This window comes from Triturus cristatus, chromosome 1_2 (genome assembly GCF_964204655.1).
Source record: "Triturus cristatus chromosome 1_2, aTriCri1.1, whole genome shotgun sequence".
NCBI lineage: Eukaryota > Metazoa > Chordata > Amphibia > Caudata > Salamandridae > Triturus > Triturus cristatus.
This window is the reverse complement of record NC_140580.1, coordinates 80070995-80089418: the sequence shown is the minus strand read 5'-3', so window position 1 is coordinate 80089418 and position 18424 is coordinate 80070995. Positions and strand designations below refer to the sequence as shown.

The following is an 18424-nucleotide window of genomic DNA, read 5'->3' as shown; positions in this document are numbered from 1 at the left end:
ATGTACTTAACCTTGCCAATGCTATGGCAAAGGGTGCACCTATACCAGACTCACGGAAGGGTGCTGTGGTCCTTCCAATTCACAAAATAGTCGATAGGGTTCAACTAGGCAACTATAGAACCATCAGCATAATAGACTGCATCCAAAAAATCATTTGCCATTGCGTCTTTTCTAAGATTCAGGACTGGATTCTCACAGCAAATATCATTATCTCATTACAAGTTGGGTTTCTACAATAGGTCTGACTTTTCACTTCCAGCTCATCTATTGGAAGATGGTGGGGATCAGCAGTGGCAACATTTATATTGCCTTTGTCAGTCTCCAATCTGCCTTTGACTTGGTCTCTTGCCGGAATCTCTAGCAGACCTTCAGTGAAACTGGGATGCAATCTGACATACTATCTCTAGTTGTACACCGGCACAAGGATAAATCTGCTCAAATTTGCTGGGGTACCCCAATTAGCTGACCGAGAAACACTGGTCTGTAAATGTGTTCTGTAGGGCTGTGTAATGGCCCTAACACTGTTCCTGCTGTACATTAAGGGTATAGCACTATCCTTGTCTCAGATCAACACTGATGCCCCCTCTCGTGCAAACACTATAACCTCTATTCTCTCATTCGCTGATGATACCCATTTGATTTCTAATCTCCTGAGTGGTCGTCAGAAATGTCCAGCTCACTTCAATAAGCTTTGCCTAGCCCAGGGCTTGGAAATCAATAGGTTAAAGACAAAACTAATGCACTTCAATCCTCATAAATCTTTTATAGGGTGACTCTCTTTAGGTGATGTTCCACTAGAGAGGGTGGATTCCCTTGCATATTTAGGTGTAACCTTCTGGTTGGATATGTCATGGCAGCCTCTTAGAACCAAGACAACCCTTAAATATAGACAGCTGGTAAAACATTTTCCTAAATGAGCACCGTGGCCTATAACAAAGCAATAGCACTTGTCCTACAGATATATGAAGTAAAAGCCTTAGACTCTTCCCTTTATGTGGTGGAACTTTGGGGCTTTTCCAATGCTAATCATTTGGTTATGTCTGAAAACAAATTTTTGAGAGAAATGACACTCCTTTCCCCCACCATCCCTTTGTACCATTTATTCCAGGAGTTAGGTGTGAAAAGAATCAAGGCCAGAGCTAAGTTGCGCCCTTCCCATACTGGAGGAGAATTTGGACCACGTCCAAATTTGTTCTTTATGCAACTGCCTCACAAAATGTTAATGCTACAGACCGTTTCTATATAATTTTCTGGTTACAGCCAATTAAAGAGCAGCTCCTTTCTCTTAGATTGATTGCACTTATGGAAGCTCCTGCTGATGGCCATTTTCCTTTCAAATGTGTCTTGAAGCAGAAGTACTGGCTCAGTGCAATAGCCACAGACACTCAGAAAGCAACCAGTACCACTATATCACAGAAATTTCTTGGACCTAAGCTGTCCTGCGGTCTTAAGCCTTACTGAGACTTAATTACAGTGCCAATGGAAAGAAAGCTATAATCCCAGTTTAGAGTGGTAGTATTGCCACTAAGGAACTTTACTTCTACATGGTCTGCCCTATTAACCTCTACTTGTCCCAGGTGCAGCCATCTGGAGGAAGCAGTTCCTCATGTCCTCTTCACATGTCCAGCTTAACCTCACCCCCGTTCTTTCTGGCTTACACCTACATACAATCAGCTTGGTAGGCGCAGCCACTCCATTGCTTTGCGTATTCTTAAATCTGAATGCAGTCCCTTATCTAATAGTGCGGTTACCAAATGTTTAGGGGGCATGTAGTTTTTAAGAAAGAAGTGTCTTCTTCCTCAGTAAAGTTAGGATGGCTCTTGATTGATTCTTTGGTTCTGCTTGCATCCTGCTGCCTTTATATAGCTGGGAGATATGGCTATACAGAATCTGTTTTACTATTTATTGTTGTTTTATTTGACCTTATTAAATTTATCTTTACATTTATGTGTGTGTGTATATATGTTTATGTGTGTGTGTCTTATGTGTACGTTTATTGAACTAGTGGCCAAAATGAAGTTATCTTGACTTGAGTCGGTGTGTCAGTGGGTGCATGAGTAGCTTAGTAGATCTCTGAGACTAGGCATGTCAGTATCTGAGTGAATGTGTTAGTGGGTATGTGATTCTCTGAGTGGAAATGTGACTGGGAGTAGGAGTCTCTGAGTGGGTGTATAAGTGTCTGAGTAGGCTCTATGAGGGTGTACATAAGAGTCTCAGTACATTTGTCAGTGGGTGCACGAGTGGGTCTGGGAGTGGGTATGGTTAAGTTAGTGGGTGTGTAAGTGGCTGCATTACTGTCTCAGTGGATGTTTGACTGGGTACATGAGTCTCTTAGTGGGTTTGTGAGTAGGTGCATTAGTGTCTGAGTGCCTCTTTGAGTGGATGCATGAATGTCTCAGTGGGTTAGTAAGAGGGTGCTTAAGTGTGAGTGGTCCTGTGAGTGTGTGTAAGAGAGTCTCAGTGGGTTTGAAAGTGAGTGCATCAGTATCTGAGTGGGTCTGGTAGTGGGTGCATGAGTTTCTGAGTGGGTCTGAGAGTGGGTACATGAGTGTCTGGGTGAGGGACTGGGTGCATGAATGTCTGAGTGGGATTTTGAGTGGGTGCATGACTGTCTGAGTGGGTGAGGGAGTGGGTGTATGAGTGCCAAAGTGGGTTAGTGATCAGCTGTCTATCAGTCTGTGAGTGGGTGTGTGAGTGTCTTAGTTGGTCTGTGAATGGGTGCATGAGTAACTGAGTAGGTCTGTGGGTGGGTACATGAGGCTCTGTGTGGGTCTGTGAGTGGGTCCATGAGTGGCTGAGTGGGTGTAAGAGAGTCTCAGTGGATTTATAAGTGGGTGTGAGTATCTGAGTATGCCTGTGAATGTGTGCATGTGTGAATCTGCTAGTGGGTGCATTAGTGGCTGAGTAGGTAGAGTGAGTGGGTGCATGCATCACTGATTGGGTCTGTGAATGGGTAGGTGAGTCTCTGAGTAGGTCTGTGAGTGGAAGTGTGTGAATATGAGTGGGTCTGTGAGTGAGTGTCTAAGTGGGTCTGGCATTGCATGCAAGAGTTTGTGAGTGGGTGTATAAGTGAGTGGGTCTATGAGTGGGTACATGACTCTGAGTGGATGAGTGAGTGGGTTCATAAGTATCTGAGTAGGTGAATGTGTGTCTAAATAGGTTTGGAAGGAGATGAGGTGAGTGGTTGTGCAGTGTCTGAGTGTGTAGGAAAGTGCCTCCTTTGACATGGTTAGCCCCTACATTTTGCCGGATATCATTTTGAAATGTAAGAGCACTCGGTCCCTGCTAACCAGGTCCCCAGTACCAGATCTCTTTCCTAAAACTGTACCATGATTGGCACAACTTCAGCCACCACTGTAAGTCCCTAGTAAATTATACCCATGGTACCTAGAGCATGGGTAGTGAAGAAGGTAATCTGGTGCTGCAGCACAAATTGTGCTACCCCAGAGACCCCTCAAAAAACCATGCAGCCTGCATATCTTGGTGCAGAGAAAGTTGAAGAGTAGACATGTAACACATCCCTGTGTGCCTGCCACTCTATTTTACCTGAAGGTATCTCAGCACACAACACACCGTGGGATATTCACACAAGCTGTGATCTCACACTGTGTTACGCGCTGAGAAGGCACTCAAATGCAAACTAATGTGATGTAGCATTATTTGATCATCAAGCACTGTTTAGTGTACAACACTATGTTTATGTGTTAAAAAATCATTTTTTGAAACTACAAAAGTTTTATGTATATTATTGATTGTAATTGCAAAAGTATGGATTACACTTCATCCTATGGGCTTTTTAAGTATTTCGCTTTGTATCTAGGATACCATCGGGTAAACGAGGATGGCAGAAATTTATGAACGGAGATGGACAAGCTACAACACAAAGTAGCACACTCACTTTGATTACTAGGTTTACAATATTACCTTTGAGTGCAGGATAATCTCTCATTAAAAAATGAACACATCCCTGTGTGCCATCCCAAAATACACTGCATGAGGTATAGGTAAACCACTCCTACAGCAGGCCCACACAGCCCTAAGGCAGTCTGCACTATATCCCATGTGAGGACATATCTGCATGAGCAGATATGATCCTATAATATCTAAGTCTATTCTTAGATACTGTAAGTGCACAGGGAAGCCATAAAGAGAACATGGGCTAGATACTTGTCATTACGAGTTTCCTAGCTCCACGATGGGTTCACTTTACCCATAGATGTTTGGTACCAAACAACTCATCATAATAAATCCTCACTGATGCAAGTGTTGGATGTATTAATAAATGCACTCAGAAGACCCTTTTAGAAGGTCCCCTGAAAACCCACCAAGCACTGGTGTGGTCTCTGACTAGTCTTAGCCAGCCAGCCACCACCAGGCGTGCTTCTGATCTTATGAGGTGGGAACCTGAGATCTCAAAGGCCAGGAACAAAGCCTGCTCTGAGTAGAGGTGCTTCACTTCTCCTCCAGGCCAGGATGGCTTCCAGAGTGGAAAGCTGCAATGGTGATGGCGCCTTTGAAATGCAACCCAGGCATCTCAAGATAGTGGAGGATGCCAACCACCCTTTCCTGCTCCACCTTTGGTGGGAGGACAGGCCAGAAAAGTATTTAAATTAGGAGTTGTGCCCACACTTAGCCAGCACCATCCCTAAGGCAGGGCAAGTTATATGGATATGCTTCCAATTTCTCCATTGTGGGATGGCAAGAATTACCAGGGTAAACTATCATGGTTAGGGAATGTCCCCTCCCACAGGAAGTTGACACTTAGAGGGTGTAGATATCCTAAAGGTAGGTAACCTATTGGCTCCTACCTATCTCTCCCTTTATTGCCCCTAAATATAGTATTTAGGGGCATCCCTGGACCTTGCAAATTAGTTTCAACTGTCCTAAGAAGAGCAACGGCCAAAGAAGAGCTGCTGACCCAAGAACCGACAACCTGCTTCATAAAATTGGCACCAAACCCTGCTGACTGCTTGTAGGACTCAACCACTGTGACCTGCTGTCTTGTCCTGCAATAATGAGGTCTCCGAGAACCTTGGAGCACATAAAACACCCATTGAGGAACTTTGAGACCCCTGAGTCCTGCTCTGTGAGTGACCCAGCTGCTTTGAAATCGCCTCTGCAACCTGCCTCCCCCTAATCCGAAGGACCATCTTGAGGCATGACGCTTGGCTGCCCTATCTGCTCTGCACCCAGCCCACTCGGCCTGGGTAATGGCAAACCAGCAGTGCTCCCATGGTCCTGAGGTGCTTGTGACCTGCTCTCTCAAATGGAAACCCCGGATCTACCTTCAGCTCCTGCTACGCAGTGTGTTTTCAGATGGCCCCCTTATTCATAGCGTCTGCTACCAACAACCTCAGCACCCTGCTCCTGGCTGAATCCGGGATGCTCCCAGATGTCTGCTGCTACTTACCCACATCCAGAAGGTGAACCTTGACCTTCCCTGGTAGGTCGCTCCCCCCGCTGCAGCTCCACCTGCACACCTGCTGCCATCTACTGCCGCCATTGTAGTCGAGTTCCTCCACCACCTGCAGGCTTCCACCTGCGCCTCATCCCTGGTGGCCAGTGGTGGCCTTAGGTTCGTATCTGCTTTGTTGTGTGTGCCTGTAACTGTCTGCTCGCTCCTCTTCTGTGCCCCCCTGCCCCCCGCTCGCCGCTTTGCTTCTGCGCCCCCGTTTGATTCTGTACCCCTCGCCCACTGTGCCCCCTTTTATTTTGTACCCCTTGTGTTGACTTCTGTGCCTTCTGTGACTTCTGTGCCCCCTTTTGATTCTGTACCCCTCGCCAACTGTGCCCCCTTTTATTTTGTACCCCTTGTGCTGACGTCTGTGCCCCCTTCTTGAGTCCGTGCCCCGTGCCTGTCTCCTTTCCCCCATCCCTGCCACTGCTTCCCCTGTGGCCCCGCCCCCTCCACGCCCATTCGCTCCACCCGACACTCGCCTCCGGCCTCCCAGCTGCTCCTCCCTCCCCACCTCCCCATATATGGGGGCCGCTGCGTGGCCACGCAGCGGATGCGTGCGCGGGCGTGTCTAAGGCAAGCGCGTCTGCGCCCGTCTGCGCCTGGACCGCGCCCAGCGCCAGAACCCCTCCCCCCCGCACCAGCCACGAAGACTGCCTCCACTACGACGCCAACACCCTCGTTGCTCTCAACCCAGGAAGGACCCACACCTGCTGCAAGGCCTCCCCGAAGCGCACCCACGGTCCCTTCACCTGCCTGAACTGCAGCTTCTCCTGCCTCGAAAGCGCCGAGACACCCGCCACGCCAGAACCCAACCAGTTTAGATGCATCAACACCCGCTCCGCACACAAACACGCCATCGACCTACTCGACACCGCATCCACGGACGTCGCCTTCTTGACCGAGACCTAGATGAACGAAGCCTCCTCGCCAGACATCGCCATAGCCATCCCCGACGGGTACAAGATCACCCGCAGAGACCGCACCAACAGGGCCGGAGGAGGAATCGCCATCGTCCACAAAAACACCATCAGGGTCTCAACAAACACCAACGACACACTCAGCACCGCCGAACAAATGCACTTCCAGATTCACATGGACCCCAAGACCACCCTAAGAGGCACCCTCGTCTATAGACCGCCAGGACCCCGGCCTCAATTCTGCGACTCCATCGCCGACCTCATCAGCACACACGCGCTGACCTCCACCGACTACATCCTCCTCGGAGACCTGAACTACCTGGAGAACAACAACTCCTCCACCCTGATCGACAACCTCGCCAACCTCGGACTAAAACAGCTCGTCACGACGCCGACCCACATCACCGGTCACACACTTGATGCCATCTTCTCCTCAAGCCCCCACATCACTTTCAGCCATGCCTCCGAACTCACCTGGACAGACCACCACTGCATCCACTTCTCCTTCCGAAAACCCCTCACACACCACCGCACCATACAGACTCCCCGCCGCTGCTGGGGCAAAGTCACTGAAGAACAACTACAGACAAGCCTCACACTCAACCCTCAGACCAACCCCACCAACCCCGATGATGGTGCACTGACCCTCGAACGCTGGATGAATGACTGCGCCAACACCGTAGCCCCGCTGAAAAAACCCACCAACAGACACACCAGCAAAAGAGCCAGCTGGTTCACCCCGGAACTCCTCGACTCAAAACGCACCTGCCGGAAATTGGAGAACATATGGCACAGCCACAAGACGCAGGACAGCCGCGCTGCCCACAAAGACGCCATCCGCAACCACCACCACCTCATCAGGACCGCCAAAAGGACCTCCTTCACAGACCGCCTTGACAACAACACACACAACAGCAAGGAGCTCTTCAACATCGTGAAGGAACTCTCCAACCCCAGCTCCAGTGCCAACGACATCCCTCCATCGCAAGCCCTGTGCGACTCCCTCGCCACCTTCTTTCACCGAAAAATCACCAACATCCATGACAGTTTCAAACCCCGGACAGCCCCTGCGGGCCCCGTTGCACCGGACCCACCGCACCCCACCGTCCACGACTCCCTGACAACCTGGGCCAACGTGAGCATCGAGGACACAATCGAACCATGGGCACAATCCACTCCGGATCCCCTTCCGACCCTCTCCCACACCACATCTTCAACAAAGCCGGCAATTCCATCGCACCCCACCTGCGCAACATCATCAACCTCTCCTTCAAGACCGCTACCTTCCCTGAGAACTGGAAGCACACAGAGATCAACGCCCTACTGAAGAAACCCAAGGCGGATCCGAGCGACCTCAAGAACTTCCGGACCATCTCCCTGCTTCTGTTCCCAGCAAAGGTCATCGAGAAGATAGTTAACACCCAGCTCACCCGTCACCTCGAAGACAACAACATCCTGGACCCCTCCCAATCAAGATTCCGCAGCAACCACAGCACCGAGACTGCCCTCATTGCCACCACAGACGACATCAGGATCCTTCTAGACAACGGCGACACGGCGGCCCTCATCCTCCTGGATCTCTCCGCCGCCTTCGACACCGTCTGCCACCACACACTACACACATGACTCCAAGACGCAGGGATCCGGGAGAAGGCCTTGGACTGGACCACCTCCTTCCTCTCCGGCAGAACTCAGAGAGTCCGCCTCCCCCCGTTCTGGTCCGAGGCCTCCGAGATCATCTGCGGCGTCCCACAAGGATCCTCCCTCAGCCCTTACGCTGTTCAACGTCTACATGGCACCACTAGCACGCATCGCCCGACAGCACAACCTCAACATAATCTCCTATGCCGATGACACGCAGCTGATCCTCTCCCATACCAAGGACCCTCTCACCGCCAAATCCAACCTCCACCAGGGAATGAAGGCAGTCGCCGACTGGATGAAGGAAAGCCGACTTAAGCTGAACTCAGACAAAACGGAGATCCTCATCCTCGGGTCCAACCCCTCAGCATGGGACAACTCATGGTGGCCCGCATCTCTGGGGACCCCCCGGTCCCCACCGACACCGCATGCAACCTGGGAGTCATCCTCGACTAAAAACTCGCCATGACCAAACGCAGTCTCCTCCACCTGCTTCACACCCTCCGCATGCTCCGCAAGATCTACAGATGGATCCCGACAAACACGAGTAAAACAGTCACCCAGGCCCTAGTCAGCAGCAGACTCAACTACGGAAACGCCCTCTGCGCCGGAGCCTTGTCCAAACTCATCAACAGACTACAAAGAATCCAGAACGCCTCTGCACGCCTGATCCTCGATGTCCGGCGCCGCGACCCCATCACCCCCCACCTGAGGAACCTGCACTGGCTCTCCATCGACAGGAGAATCTCCTTCAAGCTCCTGATCCACGCACCCAAGGCACTCCACAAAACCGGCCCAGTCTATCTCAACAGTCGGCTCTCCTTCTATGTGCCCAACCGGAAACTCCGCTCCGCTGGCCACGCCCTGGCCACGGTCCCGCGCATCCGTAGAACTACTTCCGGAGGCAGGTCCTTCTCCCACCGCGCCGCCAAGACCTGGAAAACGCTCCCTCTCTACCTACGACAGACCGAAGACCTGCTGACCTTCAGGAGACAACTCAAGACCTGGCTTTTCAACCAGTAGCAGCAGCACCCCCCCCCCCCAGCGCCTTGAAACCCTTACAGGTAAGTAGTGTGCTTTACAAATTAACTGATTGATTGATTGATTGAATCTCAAGAACACACTGTGTGATTTCATATGCTTTTTTCTCTTCTCTCTCATTAATTTCTATTGTGCATAATTGCACACAACAGTGAATGATATATTTTGCAAACTTTAAAAGTTCATAACTTTAAAAATACTCACCTTAGAATTAAGTTCTTGGTCTGAAAAGGAATATAAAAAGGCAATGTTACTTTTACAAATTGGTCTGAGATTTATTCTTGAGAGTGTATCCTATTTACTGCCTCTGTGTTTACAAAATATATATATATGTATGTGTGTGTGTATGTATATTACCTACTGGCAATCGCCAGTAGGTAGTTATAGTTAGGACCTATTTTCCATAGGAAATCTGCAACATTCTATTTGGAATAATGATGGTGCTGATTGACGAATCTTTGCGAAATTTTCGAAACTTTTGGCCAGCTCCGGTCCGCCCCTATCCTGAAAATTTCACGTGATTCGTCAAGCGGGGGCCGAGAAAAAAGGGGGGTCCCAAAACACATTTTCCCCATGCATTTTCCCATAGGACCTGTTGACGCAGCTACACCTGAACGGAATTACACCAAATTTGGCAAAGAGCTAGTCCTCAGTTCAGACTCGTGCCTTTTGCTTAAATGGTGTAAATCCATTCAGTAGTTCCTGAGAAAATTAGAGTTGAAAAGATAGATATATCTGGGCGGAGCCTAACCACACATCTCATCGTGAGATCTGATTGGCTGTCAGTTCTTCATCTAAGAAGTGTTGGCAGCCATCTTGGGACCAATATACATGATGGCACCTCATTAAAAAGCATTGCAGTTAATAGAAGGTTTTAAGACTTTAATTACATTATAAATCATTTGTTGATGGTACCATACTCATTTTTAGGAATTGTGGTGTGTTCTAAGGTGATTTTACCATGTGAAAAAGCCTTCTGCTGTGATATCATGAATCATGCTTGAGAGAAAACTATTTTCTCATGCTTTTCCCACAGAGGTTTGGAAGGTGATCTATAAGGTAAACTGAGAGCATATTTTCTGTAGATTCACATTATCTTTCTCAGTCATGTGAGAATGAAGTCTGACATTCTCAGTAAAACATTTACATCCAACAAGGGCAGAGACTGTCAGTTGATTCCTTTGTGTTCTACTGCAGCTTCCCAAAGTGTTCTAAAGAACAACTAGAGCGCTAACAGTCCTACTTATGACAAACGTATTGCACACCTGAAGCCATCTTGATTGGAATAAAGTGGTAACTCTTAAAACATTTAATTTAAAAAGGAACAAAATGAGGGGGTTCATTTTGCCATAGAAAGTATGATTAGTGCTGCAGAAAGAAAACTTAGGGCACATTTTGAGTGAAATCTCAAATCCTCTTCTATTTCATTAAAAAATTCTGACATGCAGACTGAAACATGCACTTTCAATACCAGCAGCAGACTTCCCTGGTGAGCAGTAGCTTTACTACAGTGATCTAATAAGCAACTAGAGTGCTAACATTCTAAATTTATGGCAAATGTGTGACACATCTGAATGCCTTCTTGATGAAATCAAAGTAAAAAGCTGAAAGTATTTCCTACCGAGGAGACTGTAGTAAATGAGGAAATTAGGAAACTTCATAACAAATAAGTCTCCCAAAATGACCACCAGAGACAAAAGAACCCAAATATCACCCAGATGTAGCCCAAGTATAGCCCAATGACATAATGTCCCAGTGTGTTCTAACGAACAACTAGAGCGCTAACAGTCTTACTTATGACAAAAGTATGGCACACCTGAAGCCATCTTGATTGGAATAAAGTGGTAACACTTAAAACATTTAATTTACAAAGGAGCAATATGAGGGGTTCATTTTGCCATAGAAATTATGATTAGTGCTGCAGAAAGAAAAAATTGGGCACATTTTGACTTCTCAAATCCTCTTCTATTTCTTAAAAAAATTCTGACATGCAGACTGAACCATGCACTTTGAATACCAGCAGCAGACTTCCCTGGTGAGCAGTAGCTTTACTACAGTGATCTAATGAGCAACTAGAGTGCTAACATTCAGAATTTATGGCAAATGTGTGACACAGCTGAATGCTTTCTTGATGGAAACAAAATAAAAAACTGAAAGTATTTCCTACTGAGGAGACTGCAGTAAATGAGGAAATTAGGAAACTTCATAACAAATGAATCTCCCAAGATTGCCACCAGAGACAAAAGAGCCCAAATGTAGCCCAAATATCACCCAGATGTAGCCCAAGTATAGCCCAATGACAGACTGTCCCAGAGTGTTCTAACGAACAACTAGAGCGCTTACTGTCTTACTTATGACAAAAGTATGGCACACCTGAAGCCATCTTGATTGGAATAAACTGGTAACACTTAAAACATTTAATTTACAAAGGAACACAATGAGGGGGTTCATTTTGCCATAGAAATTATGATTAGTGCTGAAGAAAGAAAAATTAGGGCACATTTTGAGTGACTTCTCAAATCCTCTTCTATTTCATTAAAAAAATCTGATATGCAGACTGAAACATGCACTTTTAATACCAGCAGCAGACTTCCGTGGTGAGCAGCAGCTTTACTACAGTGATCTAATGAGCAACTAGAGTGCTAACATTCAGAATTTATGGCAAATGTGTGACATATCTGAATACCTTCTTGATGGAATCAAAGTAAAAAACTGAAAGCATTTCCTACTGAGGAGACTGCAGTAAATGAGGAAATTAGGAAACTTCATAACAAATATATCTCCCAAGATGGCCACCAGAGACAAAAGAGCCCAAATGCAGCACAAATATCATCCAGATGTAGCCCACATGTAGCCCAATGACAGAAGTGTGCAAAACACTTATTTTTTGTGCATTTGCAGTTCTATATGGTGGAGACTTGTCAGGTATTGGATTGCTTTACATGAGCATTGGTTACATCACACAAGATCAAATTCATTTTGGTTGTAGACATGGGGAGATTAAGTGATTTGCCCAGAATCACAGAATGTTGAGCTGAAGCAGAAACTCCAACCTGGTTCCCCAGTTGCAAAGTCTGCAGCTCTGGAAGTAACACCACATCCTCTCCCCTAGGTGCAACATTTAATCAAGTGGTCAACTGGATAAAAAACATAAAGATTACAAATAATTTTAAAGTTCTTTGTCGCTATATGAAAACTCAGAAAATATGTCCTCATTTTAGTTTTTTAGAGCACTAACCATAATTCTGATGCAAATAAGACCCTCTCATATATGTAATTTCTAAAGGAAATGCTCTAGGTATTACAGTTTTGATTACATCAAGATGACGTCAGGCTTTCCACACTTTTGTAATAAATATTGAATGTTAGCAATCTAGTTGTTCATTGGGATACTGTTGAGAGGCAGAGGCCAGGGGCACGGACTCTGAAAATTGAAGGCGGTAGGAGAGTGCAGAGGCAACAATTTGACCACACTGGGCAGGCAGGAAGGGCAGTGGCAGCACAACAGACTATGGAGGGCAGTGGAAAGGGGGGCAGGGGCAACAAACCAACAATACAGGACTAGCAAGAGAGGCTGTGGCAATATAATAGACCATTGTGGGCAGAAGGAAGAGGCAGTGGTAGTACAACCATACATGCCAACAGACCCGTTTCAGCCAGGAAACGTCCAATGTTTTTAAGCTCAAATGGGCTTTATTTGATCTGTCTCCTGTCTACAATCTCCTCTTTTTCAATGTAACTCAAAGTGGAAAATCAATACCCCAGTTTTTATTTAAAATCTCCCTCTTACCAAGATCAAAATGTTCGCAAGTATAGGACATTGGATCACGGTAGGCAGGAGGAATTGGGGTAAGGACATGGACTCGGATAACAGAGGACATGAGGGACATGGAGAGGTGCACCAAACTGACCCTACAGTGTAGGCATCAGGGTTTGCAGCATCACAATACACCACACAGGGCATGCGGGACGGAAGTGCAGTACAACAATCCATAGAAAGCAATAGGGAGGGGACAGGACCATGCCTATGGACAACAGAGAACAGAGAGGAAAGAGGCAATGGTAGCTAGCTGACCATAATGGACAGACAGGGGAGAAAGCTGCTGCATAACAGACCATAAAGGGCAGGAGGGATGGATCAAGGACATTACAATGGAACAGACAAGCCAGGAGGGAGGGAATAGGGGTCTGCACATGGAAACAGAGGGCTGGGGGCAAGGAGGCAGGTCAGGAGCAGCAGGATGACCATGGAGGTCAGGCAGGATGGGCACTAGAAACAAGACACACTATGGAGAGCAACAATGAGACTGTGATGGCATACACATAGACCATGGAGGGAAGGTGGGAGGGAGTCAGGGGCAGCTAGCTGACCACACAGGGAAGGTGGGAGGGGCCATGGCAGCACAGAAGACGATGCATGGCAAGCGGGAGTGTTAGTGGCAGCAGAATGGCTATGATGGGCAAGAAGGAGGGTGCAGGGGCATGCACAAAGTACCATGGAAGATAGAAGGGAGGGTCAGGACCTGGGCACAGACAAGAGAGTTTAGGGGAAGGGGCCTCATAACAGACCGTGCGGGGCAGGCAGGAGGAGCAGTTGCAGCACAACAGACCAGGGAGGGCAGAAGGGTGTGGCAGTAAAATGGACCATGGAGGACAGGAGGAAGGGGATAGGGGCATGGCATGTGGACAGGCAGGGTGGAGGTGGCAGGGAACGGTTACAGTCATCTGACAATGCTAGGCAGGTGGGAGGGGAGTGGCAGCTCAACAGAACACTCAGAGTAGATAGGAGTGGCAGGGGGAAGGAGAATAGGGGCAGCAAGCTAAGCACAGAGGTTAAGCAGGAGGTCAATGATGGGCCATAGAATTGGGCAATGGAGGGAAGGAGGAGTGGACTGGTACATCATGCTAAATGGAGGGCAGTGGCAGCACATCAGACCATGCATGGCAGGAGGGAGGAGGCTAGTCCATGGATTCAGACAACAGAGGATAGGGAGGAGGTGGATGGGGCAGCAAGCTAACTGTTCGGAGAAGGTGGGTATTAGGAACTTTATTGTTTTTAAAATGTGTGTCTGTGCGAATTACTTAAAATATGAACAAGTATGCAGCATAATCTCACTTTTATTCAGGAAGAAGAGGACGTTTGTGACTGTGACTCCGGGCTCACTTGGCAGAAACACCCCCTGACCCTCCACCCCCATCGCAAAATGTAATGCCCGTGAAAAGGGTAGGTGGACGCAGTGTTATATAGAACATAGTCCAGTGAGCACGATTGAAAATGAAAACTAGATATAGTATATGGTATAAACTATGCACCAAAAAGTGTGATATAAGATGAACCGGGGCGTGAAATATAATATGCAATACATTGTGCGCAATGACAGATTCATTGGAGAGCGCGAGATAGCACAGGCACTAGAGCGTGCTATGCGATATGCGCCTTGGAGTGCAATATGCACAGGGTAGTGTTGTGTAACCTAACTAGTCTCTAAAGTTGTAATATAAAATATGTGCTGGGGAGTGTAACGTTGCATACGCACTGTGACAAAGATATGGATACCAGATTGTAATATGTATGGCATAGCGCTGTGCGTTATATAGGCATCGAGGAAGGCACGTTAGATGGGGGCAATATAACCCGTGCGAAGGCAAGTGTGGCATGACATATTCACGGGGTGGTGTTACAGTGCCCATGGGCTAGAGAGTGTCATAGCATACGCACTAGCTGGTGGAATACAACACAGAGGTGTGTGGCACTCGGCGGGCACTGGTGGGTGTAACACAGCATTGGGCTCAGCCAAGAGCACACTGTGACTCTCAAGTGAGGTTTGTCTCCTTTGCAGAGAGTAAAATAAAAAGTATTACACATCCGGCGGTGGATGTGTGTTTCATTAACCGTGAGGGGGGTTTCTTGCATAGTTTGGTCGAATTTTTGTCGAATCCCCTTTGAATGGCTTGGTGTGCGTGTGTATTAAATGTGTCCGTCAATAGCTACCCATGTTTGTATAAATAAACAACAAGGGTGTCTACTTGGAGAGTAAACACCGGCGGGGGCGCCGGGATTAGGCACGGTAGGGCATCAGACACGTCAGAGCTTCACTAGCGGTGTAAATACATTCCACGTGGATTCATTGTATGCATAGTCGCCTTTTAATGAATATCACGCAAATCGTCATGGTGATAGGTACATACGGTTTGTCCAGCATGTCCTAGGTGTTTCTATAAATATATATTTTTTTAAAACTATAAAAAATAAAGGCCGTGCCCGGGAGATGGGGTCCCCGGGGCAATAAGTGGCCTGAGGAGGGGGGCAACGCAGTCCCCCTCCTAAAGATTTTTTTTTAAAAAAAGGCCATGACCCGGGGGTTGGGGTCCCTGGGGCCGATTAAGGCCTTGGGAGGGCCAAATTAGGGTTTTTTCAACAAAAAAATCAGGGTGCAGGCCCTGGGGGATGGGGTCCCCAGGGCCAATAAATTAGAAAAAGAAGGGGGGCCACACAGCCCTCCTTCTTAAAAAAATAAAATAAATAAAAGACCGGCATCGCGCCAGAGGCCCCTCCACCTGCTTGCAGCACTCTGCAAACGTGCCCCCTGGCCAGATGTAAGTTGGGGAATTAATTCCCCTTCAATACTGAGGGTCCCTGAGGGCCAACTAGCCCAACAGGTATCTCCAGTATGCACCAGGGAGCTGGGTTGCAGACAGGTGTTCTGAGGCCACGCCCCTTTTTACACCTCTATGCAACGCAGCTCTGTGGCACTTACTGGAGGTACCTAGTGGGCTAGTTTGACCCTATGGACCCTTAGGATTCAAGGGGACTTAATCTCTCAACTTAGAATGGCCACAGAACGTGTTTACACAGTGGTGAAGGGAGGGGACGGGGCCTGAGGTGACATGTGCAAACACGCCCTATGGCGCGTTTTAAGTTGGGGAAATAATTCCCCTTCCATCCTGAGGGCCCCTGGGGGCTAACTAGCCCACCAGGTGCTTCCAGTAAGCGCCACTGAGCTGCGTTGCAGAGAGGTGGTCCAGGCCGTGCCACTTTTTACACCTCTCTGCAACGCAGCTCTGTGGCGCTTACTGGAGGTACCTAGTGGGCTAGTTGGACCCTAGGGACGCTCAGAATTCAAATGAACTGAATCTCTAAACTAAAAACGGCCCCAGGGCGTGTTTACACAGTGGTGAAGGGAGGGGACGGGGCCTGAGTTAACGTGTGCAAAAAAGCCCTGTGACGCGTTTTAAGTTGGGGAAATAATTCCCCTTCAATCCTGAGGGACCCTGGGGGCCAACTAGCCCACCAGGTGCTTCCAGTAAGTGCCACTGCGCTGCGTTGCAGAGAGGTGGTCTAGGCCGTGCCCCTTTTTACATCTCTCTGCAACGCAGCTCTGTGGTGCTTACTGGAGGTATCTAGTGGTCTAGTTGGACCCTAGGGACCCTCAGGATTCAAGGGGACTTAATCTCCCAACTTAAAATGGCGCGTTTTAAGAGGTAGTTTTAATCCCCTGCTCTATTATATACTAGGGGCTTACAGGGGAGGTCATGCTAATCACAGGGGGACCCCAACGCATAGTGTTCCCTAGTGTATGTAGGTGTTTTCACTGTATTCTGAGTGTCTTTTAACATAGCACTGGCTCTAGGACTGGTTAGTCAGACTCAGTTACCACCAGTATCCATCTGAAAAAGTTGAGGGTACAGGATGATTTTGCAACAAGGCTTCTTTCTGCTCTTTTGTTTGTTCTTTCTGCACGTTATCCTTCTTCCTGCACTTTTCTTCATCTTTGAAGACTTTTGTTGCTTCTTTCTGCATTTCTTTTTTTTCTTTCTGTGCATTTTTTCTTCTTTCTTCACATGTCCTATCTCTGTAGGCATAGTTAGAAATTAGCATTTAAAAAACCTTTGAAATTCACTGAAAAAAACATACGTTTCAGGCACGTTATAGTTAGGAATTAGCATTTAAAAAACCTTAGAAATTCACTGAAAAAACCATAGGTTTCAGGGGCGTTATAGTTAGCTGGACTTTTCACTCGTACAAAACCATTGAAATTCCCCCGTTATAGTTAGTTCAGCTGAGAGGTGGCTGTCCCTGGTGCAAGGGGTCCATGAGGCCCCCAATACTATTAAAATGAGCCCAGGGGAAGTGACGGTCAATACAGAAACAGTGGATTTCACTGATGGCTGTCATTTGGCAATATGTTCTGCTGTTGGAAAAAAACAAAATCCCCCTAAGTAGCCTCGCTCACACTCAATCCCTAAACGTTTAAAAAACATAATATATTGTTTAAAATAAGTGTTTTAAAAAATACATCCAATTCAGTTGGAAGGAGCTGTCAGCATTTCTGTCTACATATGACACTGGGTAGGAAACCTAATATCGTGTACCACATTGTAGAAAAAAGCTTGATTTGTATTTTAACTTTTTGGGAGAAATTAAAGTTGTTTTGTAAAGTGGGATGAAACTCCAACCCATACTTAACATTGTGCTTCACATATATTACAGGGAAAATAAAAAAAAAATCACAAAATTAGATGACATTAAGTCTGTTAATATTTGTCACTGAGGACTGGTGGGTTAGCACTTTCCATAGCTTTGTCAAATACTGAAATAGGTGATCTTGGATGTATATGAATATGTAATTTCATCTTTTGCTTCCAGTTGATATCTCATGTTCTGCAGAGTCCATGCAAGTCACAATTAACCTAAACTACATAGAGTCGTTGGGTTACCATGGAGAAGATGTCTACTTAAATGACCACCACTGTCACCCACGACTTACAACACATGCCATCATATTCAACACCTTGTACAGTGAGTGTGGAACCGTGAAAGAGGTAGGATTGACATGTACTTTCTGTGTATTTTTGTTACAACCGATAAATATTAATAAATAAATATTAAGCAAATCAAATGGTCGCTGTCAAAGGATTGTCACGATGGAATAATACCAAAGGCAAAAAGGTTAGCGATGGCACAGGCATGTGATGGTCAGAGATCTGAATTTAGTGACAGTATGGTAGCCAATTAGGACTGGATACTGTGGTGGTAAGATATGTAAGACCAACACATCCCACTGTGCCACTCTTCAGATACAGTTTTACCAACCCCAGATGTGTATATTATGAGTTGTTCAAAAAGAATACATGAACTAGTGATTTTCATGTGGGAGGCAGTGGCTGAATGCATTTATTGTACCTTAGTGTACATTTTCCATGTTGACATGAACCATCTTCCAGCTTTTAACCATTTTTAAAGAAGTTTTAATACTTTTAACAATATAAAAAGAATTCAATTTTAGCCCCAAATAGTGTACTTTATGCCATTCATGCTGGAAAAAGAAAGATAATCTATCATTGTGACAGGATCAATGATGCATAG

General features: G+C 46.9%; 1 protein-coding gene across 1 annotated transcript in view; it reads left to right on the top strand.

Moving 5' to 3' along the window:
• LOC146866840 (scavenger receptor cysteine-rich domain-containing protein DMBT1-like) overlaps positions 1-18424 on the top strand; it is a 380014-nt gene that overhangs the window by 296939 nt on the left and 64651 nt on the right. Inside the window, exon 3 of the mRNA XM_085614577.1 lies at positions 17705-17880. Within this exon, the coding sequence (XP_085470703.1) occupies positions 17705-17880 (176 nt within the window). The remainder of the gene's footprint in view (positions 1-17704; positions 17881-18424) is intronic.